This window comes from Lytechinus variegatus, chromosome 2, assembly GCF_018143015.1.
Source record: "Lytechinus variegatus isolate NC3 chromosome 2, Lvar_3.0, whole genome shotgun sequence".
Taxonomy (NCBI): domain Eukaryota; kingdom Metazoa; phylum Echinodermata; class Echinoidea; order Temnopleuroida; family Toxopneustidae; genus Lytechinus; species Lytechinus variegatus.
In genome coordinates, this window is record NC_054741.1 from 32,509,116 (window position 1) to 32,527,057 (window position 17,942).

At 37.5% G+C, this 17,942-nt stretch overlaps 1 protein-coding gene across 1 annotated transcript in view; it reads left to right on the plus strand.

The window, feature by feature from the left end:
* Positions 1–17,942, plus strand: part of LOC121407881 (rotatin-like) — a 58,990-nt gene that overhangs the window by 12,367 nt on the left and 28,681 nt on the right. The window contains exons 9-23 of the mRNA XM_041599116.1: positions 1,599–1,869; positions 2,394–2,579; positions 3,522–3,734; positions 4,060–4,163; positions 4,583–4,715; positions 6,356–6,481; positions 7,117–7,233; positions 7,699–7,850; positions 8,901–9,066; positions 10,184–10,283; positions 14,705–14,917; positions 15,711–15,858; positions 16,110–16,307; positions 16,680–16,931; positions 17,468–17,779. Of these exons, the coding sequence (XP_041455050.1) occupies positions 1,599–1,869; positions 2,394–2,579; positions 3,522–3,734; positions 4,060–4,163; positions 4,583–4,715; positions 6,356–6,481; positions 7,117–7,233; positions 7,699–7,850; positions 8,901–9,066; positions 10,184–10,283; positions 14,705–14,917; positions 15,711–15,858; positions 16,110–16,307; positions 16,680–16,931; positions 17,468–17,779 (2,691 nt within the window). The remainder of the gene's footprint in view (positions 1–1,598; positions 1,870–2,393; positions 2,580–3,521; positions 3,735–4,059; positions 4,164–4,582; positions 4,716–6,355; positions 6,482–7,116; positions 7,234–7,698; positions 7,851–8,900; positions 9,067–10,183; positions 10,284–14,704; positions 14,918–15,710; positions 15,859–16,109; positions 16,308–16,679; positions 16,932–17,467; positions 17,780–17,942) is intronic.

Consider the following 17,942-nt stretch of genomic DNA (forward strand, 5'->3'; position numbering starts at 1 on the left):
CTCTTACATCGGTTGTGAAACTCTTCAATCCATGATTTAGTCTTGCTTCTTATGCCATAGCGCCAGAGTTTAAGCATTAAACTCTTACATCGGTTGTGAAACTCTTCAATCCATGATTTAGTCTTGCTTCTTGCGCCAGAGTTTAAGCATTAAACTCTTACATCGGTTGTGAAACTCTTCAATCCATGATTTAGTCTTGCTTCTTATGCCATAGCGCCAGAGTTTAAGCATTAAACTCTTACATCGGTTGTGAAACTCTTCAATCCATGATTTAGTCTTGCTTCTTATGCCATAGCGCCAGAGTCTAAGCAGTAAACTCTATGCTGCACTTTATCGAATGCTTTCTGGAAGTCCATTATTATGACATCCTTTTGGCGCCTCTGGTCTTGCTCACTTGCAATATCCTCTACTGTAGGTAGCAGTTGAGTTTCGCAAGTCATGTGTATTACAGTACACTTGCCACATGCATAAATAGGTATTTTTTTGTAAGACACATAATTCAACTTTTATTCATGGAGAGTTTAAATCAGCCCATGTACCTCTATGCTTTTTGATATGCGTGGTAGGGATTAAGACAGGGAAGGGAAGTGGGGCTTAGGGATGTTCCTGAAAGGATGAAGGGTATGTGTTGATTTTGTTTGAGTGTAAGGTGTGTGGTTACAAATCCAAAAGGGTTTGCGCTTCAGTGTGATATGAGGTTCTTGTCTCTTGATCAGTTCTGTGCCTGTGATTTGGACATTATGAACCGAATGGTTTGGTAAATTGAAGTGTGTGGAGCATTGTGAACTTTCACCTTGTCTTGGTATCTTAGAAATCTGATCTTAATCGGTCTTTCTTTATTAACTGAGATGTTTCTATGCATCTTCTGATGTTCAATGTTACTAGTGATATCTTCCTCTAACTTTGAAGATATTCTTGTTACAGTCATAGACTACTGTTTCTGTGTCTTGATTTTCCACACCCTCATCAAAACACTGTTCTCTCTCAGGCCATAGGCGTGTTTGCAGTACATCACAAATGCCCTTTCATGTCTTTCTTTACTTGCACTGTTCTTCAATCCGTAATTTCATTCCTCATACAGTGTACATTCAAGCATGTGCCAAGTCCTCATTTCTCAATTACATTATGTTCAGACCCATTCTTTGCTCCAGTTTATCTAATTTAGCATCCAGCATTTTCTAAATTGCAAGAAATGTTGGTATTTGTTCAAGAGAGGTAACATCAGTAGTTGGTTGTTTAAAATCATTCACTAGCCGGCTCTTTCAAGAATTTTCATCATCCTCTTCGTCCACATCCCCCCCCACAAATTGAAACCTTGCATCAATGTCAGTGGAAATATCATTGACTAAAACTCTCAATTGCTTAAAATCTAAGGTAATATTGGCCAATGCTCTAATTATCCCAATTTAAATGCTTAAGTGACATAACCTCAAAAACTGGTTGTTTAATTGATCACTTAGCATAGCAGGCACTTTCAAGATTTTTCCTCCTCCTCCTCCTCACCCACTTCAACCCCCCCCCTGTTGTGACCTTTCATTCATGTAAGTGGTGACATCGTTATATAGCTGGTGCCAATGTTTTTGTTGATCCCATGCCAGTGGTTCCAGCCCCATCTTACCTGGTTCCATCAGCCCTCCAGCGGTAGACCCTGAGACAGACTCTGATGATACCATCGTGCTTCAGTTCTCCCAGATGACCCTGCCACAGTTCACCCTCGACGCCATGCTCCAGGCATTGAACCTTCTCAAGACGAGTTCCCTGGAGCTCACTTCTCCCCTTGTCCATCTACTCCATCGAGCATTCCGCCTTCTCAGCGTTGCCATGACAGCAGACATCTGGCAGGACAAGAGCGTTTCTGGAAGACTGTTGGTAATATATATCAAAACCTTACTCTGTCTTGTTTGATTTGCATTTTATCACCGACATGTTTTTACTCGGTGACAGTTACCTTAGCAACAGTGTGTTCAACCAATCCAAAGCAAAGATATCACTAAATTTATCTGTTTATGACAACATATTAGCAATAACAACCTTTATGAAACTGTGGCCAAGAAGAACCACAGACAAATTATGATGGTGAATATCCAAAGTTTAGCTGTGCACTATTTCAGATACTTGTAGATGACAAGACACAAACGACCATTGTAAATTACCCAAATCTTTCCATCTGCAGGACTGATAAAAATTGATCATGATTTTTTTTCTCTAGAATATTGATTATTATGGAACAGGTATTGGAGCTCAAATAGAGCACCATTGTGGATTTTTTAGTGGATTTTTTTCTTTTGATGATTCTGTTTGAAAAGCTTTTTGAAACTATAAATCGTATAATGGCACTTGCTCTTAATACGTACAAGATGAAAAACCTTGAGATTCTGTTTGATTGCATGCAGACTGACAAGCTGAGTGAGTGCCTGGAGTCTATGGGAAGTCTTATCCATCATCACCACCAAATGGCACACTGTGGTCACATGACCAGTCACATGACAAGTCAACAACAGATGCATCATGTTCAAACCTACCAAGTCTTGGCTACATTCACCCTGGCAGTCATCAATAAGTTTGCTCCTCTCTCAAAGGTAATATTTCTTTCTTCCATTTTGTTACGCTCTTTCATCTCTATTATTCTCCTCTGTCTATTTTGTCTACTTGGGGGGGGGTCAAGTTTACTCCAATGTTATTTCTGATTTTCAACTTTACCCAGAATTGTGCATCAGATAATTAATTAAAGCATTTCTGTATAAAATCAAACACCAGCTTTCAACACCATATTCACAACCTGGCTGATGTACGAATTGATGTCAGAAACTAGAGTATTTCCATCAGTTCATGTTGGAAGCCGGTGAAGAGTGTCATCTACTCAACTGATTTTCACAGTTGGTGTTCATGATTTTTGTGTTATTTCCACTTTCACTAACACTGGTCTATACAGATTGGGGAGATTGGGATTTCATGTTTGAATTTAGTGTTGGTATTGGTGATCTCAATCTCATAAACAGAATAGGAGTCTTAAAATTTGCTTTACAGTCAAGATGAAGCAAATCATCATTTATACTTTCTAATGAGTGATACTAGTGGCTCTTTTGATTCCTTATTGTAATTTTCTTTATTCGTCCTTTACGACAAGATTCCGATATTGTTTTCAGAGGTCTGAAGTCATCAGTCATGATTTGGTCTTTCTTTTTCCCCTCCCTATACAAATTTATTATAGAGGATGATTACTTTGCTGTCGATAATATACCTTACGCATCGATGTCTCCATCTTAGAGGCTGAAGCCATTTCATGTGTTGGTGATCTGCAGGTGGCAACTGTGTTTATGCTTATTCCTTTTTTCTTTGAGGGAGGGCACATTGAGATTATGATTTCATATTCAAAAGGTTTATTTAAGTGATCTTCTTCTAAACCCAGCTCAGCGTTGTTTCCAATTTGTTCACACACTGAAAATCATACTTGAAATCCATTATTTTGACTATAGTTTTAAAAATATATGTGAAAATTGAACTCTGAATATTCTTAACAGGCCCAGGACCTGATACCCGAGGAGCTTTCCACAGCCCTTGGCATGCTGCTTATTGATGCAGGATTCAACCTGGCCTACCCTGAATGCATCAAGAACCTCCTGTGTTATGTAGCATCGGTTAGCCCAGAGCAGTACTCTGTCTACACTGACATGGATCAGATCATCTCATCCATGCAGAGTGCTTGTGCTCTCGTGAAAGGAAGGAACTCCTTGGTAAGGAATTGAAGGAATTACAATAAAGTTTTTTAAATGACCTGTTTCTTTAATTGGCAGATTAATTGCAAAATTTTAATCATTTACATAAATTGATAAATCCCTAAGGACAATTGTGCAAAGGTTTTAATTGATAGTGTAAATGGTTAATTAGTGACACCCTGGTCCTGAAACTGAAAGCTAATCAGTTGGTCATAGATTTGTATGATTGCTCGAACAAAAATATCAATGTTCACTCCTGTGATAGATCACCAAGCTATATGTTACAAGGCCTTGGAAGAGAAAAACCCTAAATGTACAACCGTTTTTATCTCTCACTCTGCAGGAATTGCATGACCAGGTTGAATTGGCTCAGAGTGCATGTCTTGCATGGTCATACTATGAGATGGTAGATATCATCCAGACTTTAGTCCAATGCTCCTCTGATATGTAAGTTTAATATGATGATGACGATGATGATGATGATGAGTGGATTATGAGTTGGATTATGAAGTGCAAAAGTGTGTTTTACATCTAGTTGCATCCAATGTTTTAAGAAAGTCTGATTGTCTATATTTCAAATAATATTGTTTAAATTTTGATTAATAATAAAGATTGCACCAAGTTTTACCATGAAAGTATAATCACCCTGTTTATATTTTCAATTTAATTCATTGAACTAAAAATGACTATAAAAAAAGAACCAGGCTAGCCTTCCATATTCCAGTTATTTGTGAAGTCATTCGTAAATTTATGAACAGTGCTTTTATAAACTCCTCTGGTTTAGAGAGTATCATCTTTTAGCTTTTTTTTTACTAATTAGATCATATCTGACATGATGAACTATTGATGCAATTAATTAATTGTAGATGCAGACGTACAGATGATACAGGTGATGTTGATGATAAGAGAGCTAGTCGTTTAGCATTACTCCACTACCTAGCACATCCAGACGGTAGCTGCAGACTACATACATACAGAGCATGTCTTCAGATTATCAAGGTAAATAATAATAACGATAGACATCCGGGTCCCGTCTTACAAAGAGTTGTTATTGATCAGATCAACCTCAATGATATGGAAATCCATCAATGTCATAATATTTTCTTCAGATAATTTTAACAGTGTTCTTCTGTCTACAAAGAGGAGGAAAGTGAGTTTTCAAAAAACAATGTATGAATATACATTATATCTAGAATTATTTAGAACAAACATGAATCTTAGATGTTGATGTTGCCGGCTTTCCATAGTTATGGTTGATCGGATCACTCACAACTCTTTGCAAGACGGGGCCTTGTCCCTATAAAACAGAGCTTACTGATTTCATACAGTTTATTTGTATGCTTGATTATACATGATATCTGTAATTAAGCTTAAATATCAGCCCTTCAACCAAGTACTGTTATCATTGTGCTACAGTCCTCAGATCTAGCTATCAAATGTTTGTGTGTGTAATTACAGGCTGTACATAATATATCAATCATAAATGACTGTTGCTGTCAAAGTGTATTTGATTTATGATTATTTTTGTGATTCCAAAATCATAGTGTTTACTGATACTCCAAATCACTTTGATGCAGCTTTTCCAACAATTCAATCTCATCACCAGAACTTGATTTTATCTTTGATATTTTCATTGTAAACAAACAACAACAGCCATTTCACCCAAATGCCAATGACATACACATTGTCAATTAACTTGAATCCATGGAGCTATTAGATGAGCAAAGAACAACATTTTATTGATTTGAACAAAGGGATTTGGGTTTTGAAGCTATTGTACATGTCACTGACAGTTATAGATTTTGCAAAGGTAGAAAAGTTTTAAAAATCACCAAGCAACGATACCTTATCATATTCTTTTCATTAAAGAAATATAGGACAGGTTCCGTGGCATTTTCTCTGCAATAGATTCCACTCACTAATGGAATGACCCTACTCTAAACCTAACATAAAACCCTATTGCAACCCTAACTCCAACCCTACAACTTATTATTATTATTACTTATTATTTGTACTGCGCTTTTCCCATTAGGCCCAAAGCGCTTACAATGAATAAGATGTAATATTTTAAAAACTACAAAGTATTAAAGAGATGAGTTTTTAATGACTTTTTGAAGATTGCTAATGATGGAGACTGTCTAATTATTAGTGGCAGGTTGTTCCAGGATTTTGAGGCCGACACCGTAAAAGTTCTGTCACCAGCTAATGTACGAGTTAATGAATATGTGAGGCGAAGGTGATCACTGGCCGATCTAAGAGTTCTAGTTGGTCTATATAGATTCAAGCAGTTACTTAAATACTGTGGAGCCTGTTTATTCAGTGTTTTGTAGACAATCACCAGTAATTTGAACGTAATTCTCTGTTTAAAAGGAAGCCAGTGAAGGGAATTAAAGAGTGGTTGGGAAGGATGATCCCGGGAAACCTGTAGAATTAATCGTGCTGCCCAATTTTGTAGTCGTTGAACACGGACTAATTGATTAGAGGGAAGTGTAGAAAGGAGCCCCCTTAGACGAAATAAAGCCCGGAGCAATTGCAGTAGAAGCAAATGTGTCATCATATCATCAACCCATTTGTTTATCTTTCAATCCATTTTCAATAACATTTCTACAAGAATGCAATTCACTTATGTTTTTTTTAAGGACTCACTGAAGGTTGCCGAAGCCGTCCACCCGAGGTCAGAGGTCAGCCAACGTGTGACCTTTCTACTTGACCCCTCCATCCTTCATGAAATAGCATGCTATGGACTGGATGATTCTAATCAAGAGGTATGGCTTCTGTAAGAATTTGTTCAATTTTTGAATAAAGAAGAAGTATGGCATAGCATAATTGAATAACATTCATGAACTGAAAAATTAAACGGCTCTTCATTGCAACAACAAAAAAGCATTTGAAATTATATATCTCTGACCCCTTTAGTAACTTACATCCTACAAACCTTTTAAGTATCTCATCAAGCATTTGCAATGAGATAATGGAATGTCATCGTCTAGCTCCCTTTTGTGTTGATTTCCCTTTACCGCTTGAGACAATATGTGATGTATCTTCAAATTTTTTTAATAACAAGAGTTTTAAGATTAAGTTTTGTGTTTTTTGTCTTGCCCATTTGAGATGACCCGGGATCCACATGACCTCCGTCCATTTGTCTGTCCATCATCTGTCACACATGTTACAAGTCTACATGCAAAAGTTGTGACTGATTATTTCATTTTAGTTGAGAACAAGGGTATAAGTAAAAAGGCTCTGGATTTAGTATTATTGCAACCAATCAAGACAAAATATGTAAATGCCATGTTGTTTTGTGGGGAGGGGTGGTCTCAAAAGTGATAATATCAAGTCAGTCACTTATGTGATTAAAAATAAGTGTGCAGATAGATTTGACCGCATTATTTTGTCCATCCAGGTACAGGAAATGAGTGAAAGTATCCTGCTCACTTTGCTTCAGGGTCGTCTACTCATGAGCCAGGCATCGTGGGATACCCTGTTACAAGCGTTTATTCCCATCATGCCCCTATTGCAGGTCAGTGAAAGTTATTGCTTTACATTATTTAGATTTAAAACAATCTAATATTGATACTTGAAAATGGTGCACACCTATACGTTGCAGTTTGACAGTATCAAATTGTAATATCATTGGGAGGTATTTTAAAACGATGAAAAGGCTGAGGTAACAGAAAACTATACGTGTTTTCTATTGTTTTATTCTTTTGATGGCTGTTGCACTTTCCTTTTTAGATTTTTTAAGAATCCAAATTTGTTACTTGAACATGGAGTATCCAGAAATGATATAATTTGCAAAAAAAAAAATTAATGTCTTATGATTTACAAATTATAATTATGATAAATTAGTTATAATTATTAAAAGAACAAAAGGCAAAAAGTCCTTATGAAAAACTTCAAAAGTTTTAAATGTTTTTAATTGTGATATGGACTCAAGCATCCACAAATATAAGAGACATGCTAATGGAATTTTGACCTGTAATAGGCCCACGCCAGCAGCCATCCAGCGGTAAGTGAGTGTGCGAATGACCTGATCAACAAGTGTCGAGACCCTGCTGTCTTTGGGTCCTATGCTAGACTACCAGCCCTAGAACAGATCAGAGGTGGACTGAGGATGTTGTTTAGTAAAGATTTCAGGTAGTGCATTTTATAAGCCGTTTTGTATTTGAGATATGTCTGGACCTGTATTACAGCAATATTTTACCCTTGTTTTCTTATTTTGGTTGGACCTGTGCCCATGTCATTGTATAACAAATTCAGGCATGTCTTTTTTTAACCACTTTTCTTTTTTTCCCCTTGTGGGTTTTTTTTTTTGAGGGGGGATGTAATGGCAGTTATGATGCATATGATGCACACATTCAAACTTTATACAAAAAAAATGAACTCAGAATATATCAGATGATAGAAGTGCACTCATATACCTGTTTTACTAAATTTTAGTTCACCATTGTCTGTATGGTTCGCCTGGGGGTAGCCAGATGTGACACCGATATCATGAATAGATATTTGATTTATCAGAATCTTTATTGATTTTTAACAAACAAAGCCAAATATATTTGTGGCTACCCATAGTTCAAGTGGAGCTTTGAATGCATTTCTGAGAGTGAGGTGAATGATAATATTATTAATCATAGGTTAAGATTAATAAAGCACTTACCTACATATTGATATAAATCAATATTTAAAAAACATATAAAATAGATATCAGTCATAATTTGATTGCAAAAAATGCAAGATATGAAATTACAGGCTTTGTGAGCAGCCGATTTAAAAAATTCTCAAACCAAGATGAAACATGTGTACTAGTGCATGCATTAGAACTAATAAACCCTGAAAACAACCATTATTGAGAATGAAAAGCTAAAACTACAAGGAAAACCCAGATTTTGTAAATAGGCGTCTTATAGATGCCTAAATAGTACACATAAGTGTATGGGATGAAATTCAGATGGTGTTTCCGGTCACTTTATATTTCAATTTTTGAAGCACTAAATAATTATTTTCGAACGCAATTTTTTCTGGGCTTCATTTTTGTAACATATCACAGACACAGGTGACAAGTGTGACCTTCTAGCTCAGATTTTTAAAAGTCAAACCAATGTTAACCAATCACTTTAATACTGTTAATGTATTTCTAATTGTCATTTGCATGTTTTTCATTCTGTTGGTACCATTGCCATTGTTCAGGGTACGTGCTGATGCATCCTCGGCCCTCCTATGGCACCTAGTCAACGAACCAGAGGCCGAGATGAAGCGCCCGATCCTCAGCCCCCCACCCTCGGGGATTGAGGAACTGTTTGTGTTTCATACCAAGGCTAGTCTGGATAATCACAATGGAATGTCAGTGTTTCAGGTGAGCTACAATCATATACAATCAAACTGCTTTAGTTGCTACTTGTCTTCAAATACCACATTTTCTGTTTCCAGGGAATATCCTTTCCAATGAGAAAATTCATAGAGAGAGAGACCACCAGAATGAAGTACTTGGATTTTTTTTCTTTATTCAGTAGCTTGTTCTCAGGCCCTGGCAATTTATTTCAAATCTTAACTCATGTGACACCATGTATGATGTCTGAATGCTTCCTTATCTTCAATAGTAATAGCATCATTCTATTTCCCTCTTTACATAGTGTTTTATAAAACATTTATTTATTCTCGAATATTTATACAGAGTGGCCTGATCAGCATTAAAATACATACAATGCACGAAAAACATAGTAACAGGACATTATGAGATACAGAAAAAGGGAGTAAATACAAGGTAAAAATACGAAAATGTGTTACAAGGTACAGATGGCAAGATACATGATAAAAATATGCAAAATATTAACATTAAAACTGGTCTACCTCAGGGCTCTGTGATTATATATAAGCATTTAAAAGGATGAAAGATCGTTAAAACACAAGGCATTGTATTATACAGTGCTAATAAATTTACTTTTGGAATTAAAAAACAAAAAAACAAGCAGAAGACATATTGCATCATTTGATAATTTTATCACTTATATACATCAAGATAAAAAAGATAAAAACAAAACAAATAAAACACAACACGTTTTAATGTCTAGATAATAAGTGGTAATAACAGAAAGACAAGAAATGAGCAGCAATCGATATCTAATTTACTATAGGAACAGCACGGACAATAGAATAGTGTATGATAAGTGTATTATATAATGATTAAAATGAACGATATGATTTGTCTATATGTGTTTAAGTTGGAATTACATGTGTCTGAGCTCTATTCAGATTTATTGTTACCCTGAACATCGGGTTCTGACCAACCTTCCTCCAAACCATGCAATTTCTCTATTTCCTCTACAAGTATTACAACAATAGGCCATGGTGCTTACATTGCTAATCAAACTTCTTCTAACCTTCACTTTCTACCCACACCCAGATGGAGATCATCAAATATAGATTAACTTTTTACCACATTCGGGATGTTTTGTTTATATTTTTTTATAAAGGAGGATGGCCTCTTACAAGTCTTGAACATCTTTACCTCTGAGAACACAGAGAGGGATTTGAAGAAATCAGCTCTTCAACAAATGGCTATCATATTACAAGGTAAGTGATAATGATTTGAATTATATTCTTGTTTTACTCTGCCTAACTTGCTTCTCATTACTGAGCCTACAATGATTAAGAAACACTCATGTACTGTTTGTTGTATGTAGCTGCACTTTTTGTTAGGGAAAAGTTGAAAGTTTGTTCTCAATACATACAGAAAATCTGAAGAATTACTTCAAAATTCTTGAGGTGATTTTTTTTCTTTATTTGTTGAGAAAAAAAGTTCAAATTTTCCTTATTTCCAACCAACGCAGCGTTCTCGCCAGAAAAAAATTCACCCATGTCGGGGACTTGTGCTGCCACTCCTGGGGGGTGGATGCGGGAGGGGGGTTCACCCCTCCAGCGCGGAAGCGACGGCCTTTTCATCAAATAGAGACGCTAAGGAAGCCCCATTGTGGCGTATTTTTAAGCCCACACAAATGCACATAAATGCACAGATACTTGCCGTTCAGTCCAAAGAAAGAGAAGTGCAGCTTTCCAGCTTATGAATTGTAAATATTTTTGAGAAAAGGGAAATCACGAAATGCATTCAACATTCAACGGAACAAAACAGCGTTCATGATTGAGGGTCATGTGATATGTAATGGAGTTGGTCAATAAAAGTATAGAGTCGAGACGCGTCATCCAACTTAATTCGCTGAGCTAGCTGAGCGCATGCGTGTGGCTTTCGTGCACATACACAAATGCAAAATATATCACAGACACTTCCTAGTGATTTACAACTGTGTGTTCCAACACCAAACAACGTAATGGCGTGTAGATCGACATGTAAGTTTTGTGTGAGTCTGTGATCTGACGTTTCACCATGGAGCATAGCCGGTGTGATGTGCGGGGCAAACGGGGGAATAGGCAACGGAACGACCGTACTGTGCCGTCATATGCCCGCAATAGCAGCCGCGAGCTAGCTGGGCGCCTTGCCACTTTCCTAGCCGTAGTAGGCCTGTAAGTGGTCTTAAGTTGGTGGGACTTCGGCGCAACCCGATAAATGAAGTTGATATCACTAAGATGAGTTCATGGAGTGTATTATTTTTTTCTGAATATTTCCATTTAATTTTTCCACGCATGTCGCTGAAATTTTACGCATGGTTCCACTTGGTCTCCATTTCCGCACGCATGGTGCAGGCCTGCCAACTTCTCCGGGTTTTCCGGAGTTTCTCCGTTTTTCAGAATTTATAGCGGCCCAAAAGCGGAGAACTCCGTTTTCTTTGTATTTCAGATGATTTTCTTTTTTCTTTGGGAAATGACGCACTTTCCGTCTGCCTACGGCTCTCTTTCTCTCTCTCTCTCTGAGTCCTCTCAATGTTACATTTACGTACGTACGCACGTGTGTCGGATCGTACCTATATACCGTGCGTAACGTTAATTAAACGCATGCACTACGCGCGCGTACGTGGAGTTCAGAGTTCAATGGATAAGAACGCGTGATGGGCCTGTGCTCCGTGTGTGCATATACGAAGCGCAACAAGCCACGGCCAGCGCGCTATTTATCCGACAGCGATCGTGTGTATTGACATTGGACAGTTCGCCCGCGATCGCGAGGATTCATAGCGCGTGTAGTGCGAATGTAACTCTATGCATACGATGCAGCGCAGCGCTTGCGTGCCTCCGCTACTAGCTACTACCGTTCTAATTCTGGAATACAGTGTGCGAAATGGATTGTTTCGCCAGCTGAGGGTTTAGAAACGGTAAAATTTTTAACTAATACATGTATGTTTCCCTGATATTTTTTATTTGTGCTTAGTGAGCTAAATGCTTTGGATTTTACAAGTCTGCCGTTTCAGTGCCGATTCTTGCAAACTTTTAGACCCCTGCTGTATTTTTTTTAGTCTGTTAAAGGCACACAGAGACTCCCTCCTAATCCTATGCAAAACAATGAAAGCAGTTCTGCTAATTTTTCATAGCAACAGTGACTGTGAAAGAGTATTTTCCATCGTGGTAAAGAACAAAACTAAGCAGAGAGCAAGCCTGAGCACAAGAACATTAAGTTCTCTGATGGTACATAAATTGGCTATGGAGAGTAGAAAGAAACTATGCCATACTTGCTCAAGAGAGGTAATACATGGTGCCAAAAAAGCCACTTATGAAAGGCTCCAGAGAAAGGACAAGGCATAAAAAGCTCAAGAAGGGCTTCAGAAGGCTTGTTTTTAGGGTGAAATTTCCTAAATGTCCTCCAGCTTCAAGGGGGCTCTGCCCCCTTGCACCCCCGCCGGGGCCTTGCCCCTGGACCCCACAAGGGGCCCTAAGGCGGGCCCCTTGACCCCCGCCGTTGGGAGTTCGGCTTTCCGCGCGATTCGTGGACTCCTTTTTTCCATTTTCAAATGTTGGCAGGTCTGATGGTGTTTGAACCATGCGTATTATACACTGGCGAGAACGCTGCACAGATGAACTCTCCTGATCGCACTTTTGGTGTTGAAGGATTTTCAGGATTTTGTACTTCATACCAATGTCTTGCACAATCTTATTAGATAAATAAGTTGTCTCTGTCATGTCCTCATATGTTTGTATAGTTGCAAGTCATGGGCCATTCAGTAATGACTATCCCTTTCTTCCTTCAACATAATTTATTTAGTTATTTATTTATTAGAACATATTTAATCAGGTACAAAAGATCAGTATAAAACTGTTTTTCATCAATGACCTGATGAAAACATAAAGAATAACATAAATCATCACATCATACATGAAAATATAGTCAAAATCTAAATCAAAGATAACAATACTTAGTAACATAAATAAACAAATATTGTTACTTAAATGGTAATATTAATCAAACTAAAATATTGTAAATTATTAAAAAGGAACAGTAACTAATTTTAATACTACTAATTGTATAATTTATTCGCTGATAAAAACAATGAACAATGAAATAATTCTGGCACAATAGAAAATCGAGTGAAAAAAAATCACACAATAATGATTACGACAATGTACAAGGGATTTCCCAATTATTTCAAGGTTTATTCAATGCACTATTCACCAATCCGGGGGCCCGTAACATAAAGCTTAGCAATGATCGTAGAACACTTTTCTACGATTGATTCCATTGATTACAATGTACAATCAGTCGTGAAAATCAAGCGTACGATCAAACGCTAACCATGCATGGACAACATCATCATCTTTACTGAGATATTTAATCAGGGGCCCGTTGCAGAAAGAATTGCAATCAATCGCAACTCTAAAAATCATGCGCAACTTGATTTTCAACCAATTAACAGCGTGCATTTTTGACTTGCCTTTAAACGCATGTCTTTCTGCAACGGGCCCCAGAGCTGCGAAGTAGTATTGATTTTCAGTAGGGGAAGGCGGGGTAAGTTGAGCATAGGGGCAAGTTGAGCCACCAGCCCCAGGCCAATAATGAATGAGTCAGACATTGTGGTGGTGTCATGTATTGATGACCCATAGCATAACCCCTAACCCCACCACATTGTTTCCAACTTTAAAACAAAAAGTAGTTTTTTAGAGGGAAAAATATGAATTTCAGCCAAAAAAGTAAAAAAGAGTGTGAAATAGATAAGTGCTTTATAAACACACACGTCTTTAAATATAATAAAGACATGATAACAACATTATTAGTCCAGGTATGGATCTTCATTTTGTCATAGTCTTTTATATGATGGATGCATAATAAATGTGTGGATACAAAATTATCGCTCTAAGTTCGGACTGGGGTAAGTTGAGCCAAACAGCATGGGGCAAGTTGAGCCATGGTAATTCCTATGGTAATGTATCTTAAAAAACAAGCAAAGCATAAAAAAATTGATTGAAATGCAGGCTGAAAAGAGCAAATTTACATGACTGCTTTTTTCCTTTTACAGGATGTTAGTATTTATAGAGAATCAGCAAGTGAAAAGACTTTAAACAAAAAATTGACATGCTGGTTCTCCCCCATACATTTTGTACATAGGTTTTGTGGCTCAACTTACCCCAGAAGGTGGCTCAAACTTACCCCATATATGGGGCAAGTTGAGCCATTTGACATCGTTTTTTTCAAAGGTCACGATGACTTTCAGTGTGGGGATAGTAAGTTATATATAGGTGGAAAATACTTCATAAGAATTAAATTTCAAGGCAAGGTACTTATTTCGACAAGATTATTAATCATATCAATTCTAACATGCAAAAAGCAAAAATTGTCACAACTTACCCCGCCTTCCCCTATTAAGTACTAACACATGAGAGGTTAACTGATGGTTTCATGCAAATACTGATTTCTTAAACTGTCAGTTTCATGTGTTGTCCTATGGTACTTTGAAAATGCTGATTTCCTCACCAAAATAGTGATTTTCAGCTTCTTCCTTTTTTCAAATTCTTAAGGTTCTTGTTTAGGTTGGCAGCTCTTTTATTATTTGCTTTTGTGATAATTTATTATGTATGCTAATATTAGAGCATATTTTCTTGAACGTTCCTGTTGACAGATAGCAGATTGCATCACACCTTTGTATCCCATGGGGGTCTAGAGAAGATGATGGAGACCCTAGCCACCATCATCATTCCTAGACCTCAGTCCCTCTTGACATGCGACCTGGTACCCCCTCTAGTCTCCATCTTACGTCATTTAGTACATGCTAACACAGCAAGGAGGAGGAAGATGGCGCACCAGTCTGGATTGTACTTGATGCTACTCAGAGGTTAGTTGCAATCAATAATAATGAGAATAATAACGTTTTCTTTACCCAGGGTAGCCACTTCCATTTCGAAACTGTCCTACCAGCGGGTCCTTCATAACATAATACAACATTTGTTATTGTAACTTCTCTAATCTAAATGCTGAGCACCTAGCAAGAAGGCAGAAGATCTCATTTTTTATACGTCTTTATAATGACTCGGCTCTTGATCGAACCCACGACCTTCCAATCATGAGGTAGATGCTCTCCCACTTAGCCACCATGCCCGTTGATTTACTCGTGATATACTTGATATACTCTTGTTGGAAGATACAAAAAAAATGTGTAAATTGTAATGTAATAAGATATGTAAATTTATTGTAAATTTTTTTCTAAATTTAAATTCTTAGCAGACTGATATTTCTATTTTGCTTGAAGACTGAATTAATCAGACCTTTTCTCTTATATTAATATGTAGTTACTTACTGATTATTATTCTGTACGTAATTTTATTATTCAATTTCATTAGAAATTGGAAATTGAAATAAATGTCCATGATATTGTACTCTAACTACCAAAAGATTTAGATACAAATGATTTGAAATTTCAATAATTATAAGTTATAACCACCAAAGTCCTATCAATGAGTTGTTGAATAATCAGCATACTGAAGGCCAAATATTATCATTATTGTTGTTGTTGTTGTTATCTTGTGTTTGGGTAAATGGAGGGAGTGATTGATATTCCAATACACTTCTTTAATTTATCCAATATTTGATTTATTTGTACATATATATTAATTGCTTCATTTTCATAGCCTCCCTTATCTGCAGAGGTTCTGAAGAAGCCAGGCAGGAGATTGCCCATCTCATCACACTCCTCATCTTCGATGAAACGATCACCATGACAACAGATGGCCAGGATAATTCCAGGAAAGCCTGCTTTCCTCTAGTCATCACACAACAGTAAGGCTTGATATCTTCTCAAATTGTATTACTGTAATGAAAAATGAAAACTGATTTGCCTAAACCTCTGTTAGTCTATGGTCGGAACCACGACAACAAATGTTAATCTGGTGAAGTTTACCAAACACCCATTTTGTACTAGGAATCATTCCTAAAGAATTGTACCTCTGCCACAAAATTTGAATAGGCCATGGTCTAAATTTAAACTGCTTTTTCTGAATTCCTCTATTTTTCTTAATCTCATTTTGCAGTTTTCAGCTTCCATTCCGATGTGGTATAACCTCTTCAGCTCGCCCTCATCGACTGACTCCCAGACCCAGTCCAGATCCCATGAGACTGTCTGAGAATTGGTCCAGGCTCAAACTGGAATGGATGAAGGCCTGGACTATTGGGCAGGATGGTCTGATTCAAGCTTTACTTCATGATGACAAAAGAATGGTTGAATACAGGTAAATCATTGTTTGATGTTCAATCAAAGATATTCCCATCCTCTCTGTGGAAATCCCTTCCCAATCTCAGCTACATTGATTGTTCTAAGGATGTTTGCATTTAATTTGAGAAATTTTTGTTATTTCCAGCATCTCATAGGAAGAGAGTTGTCAATTGGCCAAATTAATCCTGCAAAGTATTTCATGATGTAAATTGTCAGTGATTGTGCAAATGTAGAATATAAATAAAAATATAAAAAAATACAAGCTCTGTATTTAAAGGTGGTGATCAAATGCAAAACTTGCAATGGCAAGTCAGGTTTTTTTTTTAACTTGAAATTTAATACAAATCTTTGTTTTCATGGCCAAAGTTCTTGTTTTTTTTAATTTCAGCTCCAATCTGTTACTTGAACCAGAGGAGAGAGCTCTGTTAGCTACATCATACCCTCCAACCTGTCTCCGTCAGTCCCTCCAGACAATCCTAGCTGCCACCTCCCATTTTACAGTGAAGCAGGCCATTTGTCAGCTGTCCCTTATGAAGCATTGGGCCAGCCTACAACAAAATAGGGGTGTAAATGAAGGCGGAGAGATGTCAAGTTTAACTAGGGCATTGCTTGGCTTTGATTGGAAGGCAGCTTTGAACAGGTGAGTCCTAGAAGGCTCATGCCCAATTGACTGAAAGCCTAGGAGACTGCAAACATTATTCATTTAAATCAGGGGGGGATCTGTTGATTTGTTGAATTTTTATGAGGCTCTTTATCCACCGCAGAAGTGAAGTTCTCATTTTACTGCGTTATTTTTCTATCAAGTCTGCATATCTTTTGGTAACAAATTTAAACAGAGAAAGCCACAGTAATGATGACAATTAGCACCTTGAGCACTCTTCAGGGTGGATATGAGTGCTATGATTATAAATTGCATTATTACTATTATATTGCTTACAGTATATTAGCATGTTTAGAGAGAGAGATTCTCCTGGAAGGATTTATTTTTTTTCTTGGGAAGGGGGTGATACCGCAAGCCTTCTTTCTAGTGATTACAAATGCTTACACCCAGAGTTTGATGAAGGGTTTGTTTTCTGTCATATTTGACACATTGAATTCAATTCAGTCTGACCTATAAAAATACGCAGTCCTTTTGTGTAAAATGTATTCAACCATCACAATTTTTTCATCAAACAGATTCCTTGAAGTAGTTCCTGCCAACTCTGAAGACGAGCAGCTCCTGGCTCACCTCCTCTCCTTACTCTCCCAGCTTCTGAGATCACCCGACCTAGTGACCCCTGACCTCATCGAGTGGGTCGGGTCAACCTGCAGTGGGGGCAAGCTCTCGCTGGTGGAGCTGCTCGGGAAGTACCCCCCTGCCGGTCAGATGGGGGAGGGGCAAACCGATGGTGGGAAGGGGAAGGAAGGGTCACAAGCTCTGGTGAGGAAAGAAATTCTGAGGTTATTGACTGGCTTTGTGCAGAATCTCCCGCTGTCACGGGATGCATGGTGAGGGGCTATTCTTTTGATTTATGCCTTCATATTTATTTTTACATAATTACAATTGTGACTCCTCTCTTAACCATCTCAAGTTATTCAATTTCCTTTTTAATGTGATAAAGAACTAGAATTTAATTCGTCATGTGGACGAATTAGGTGGTCTGTCATGATT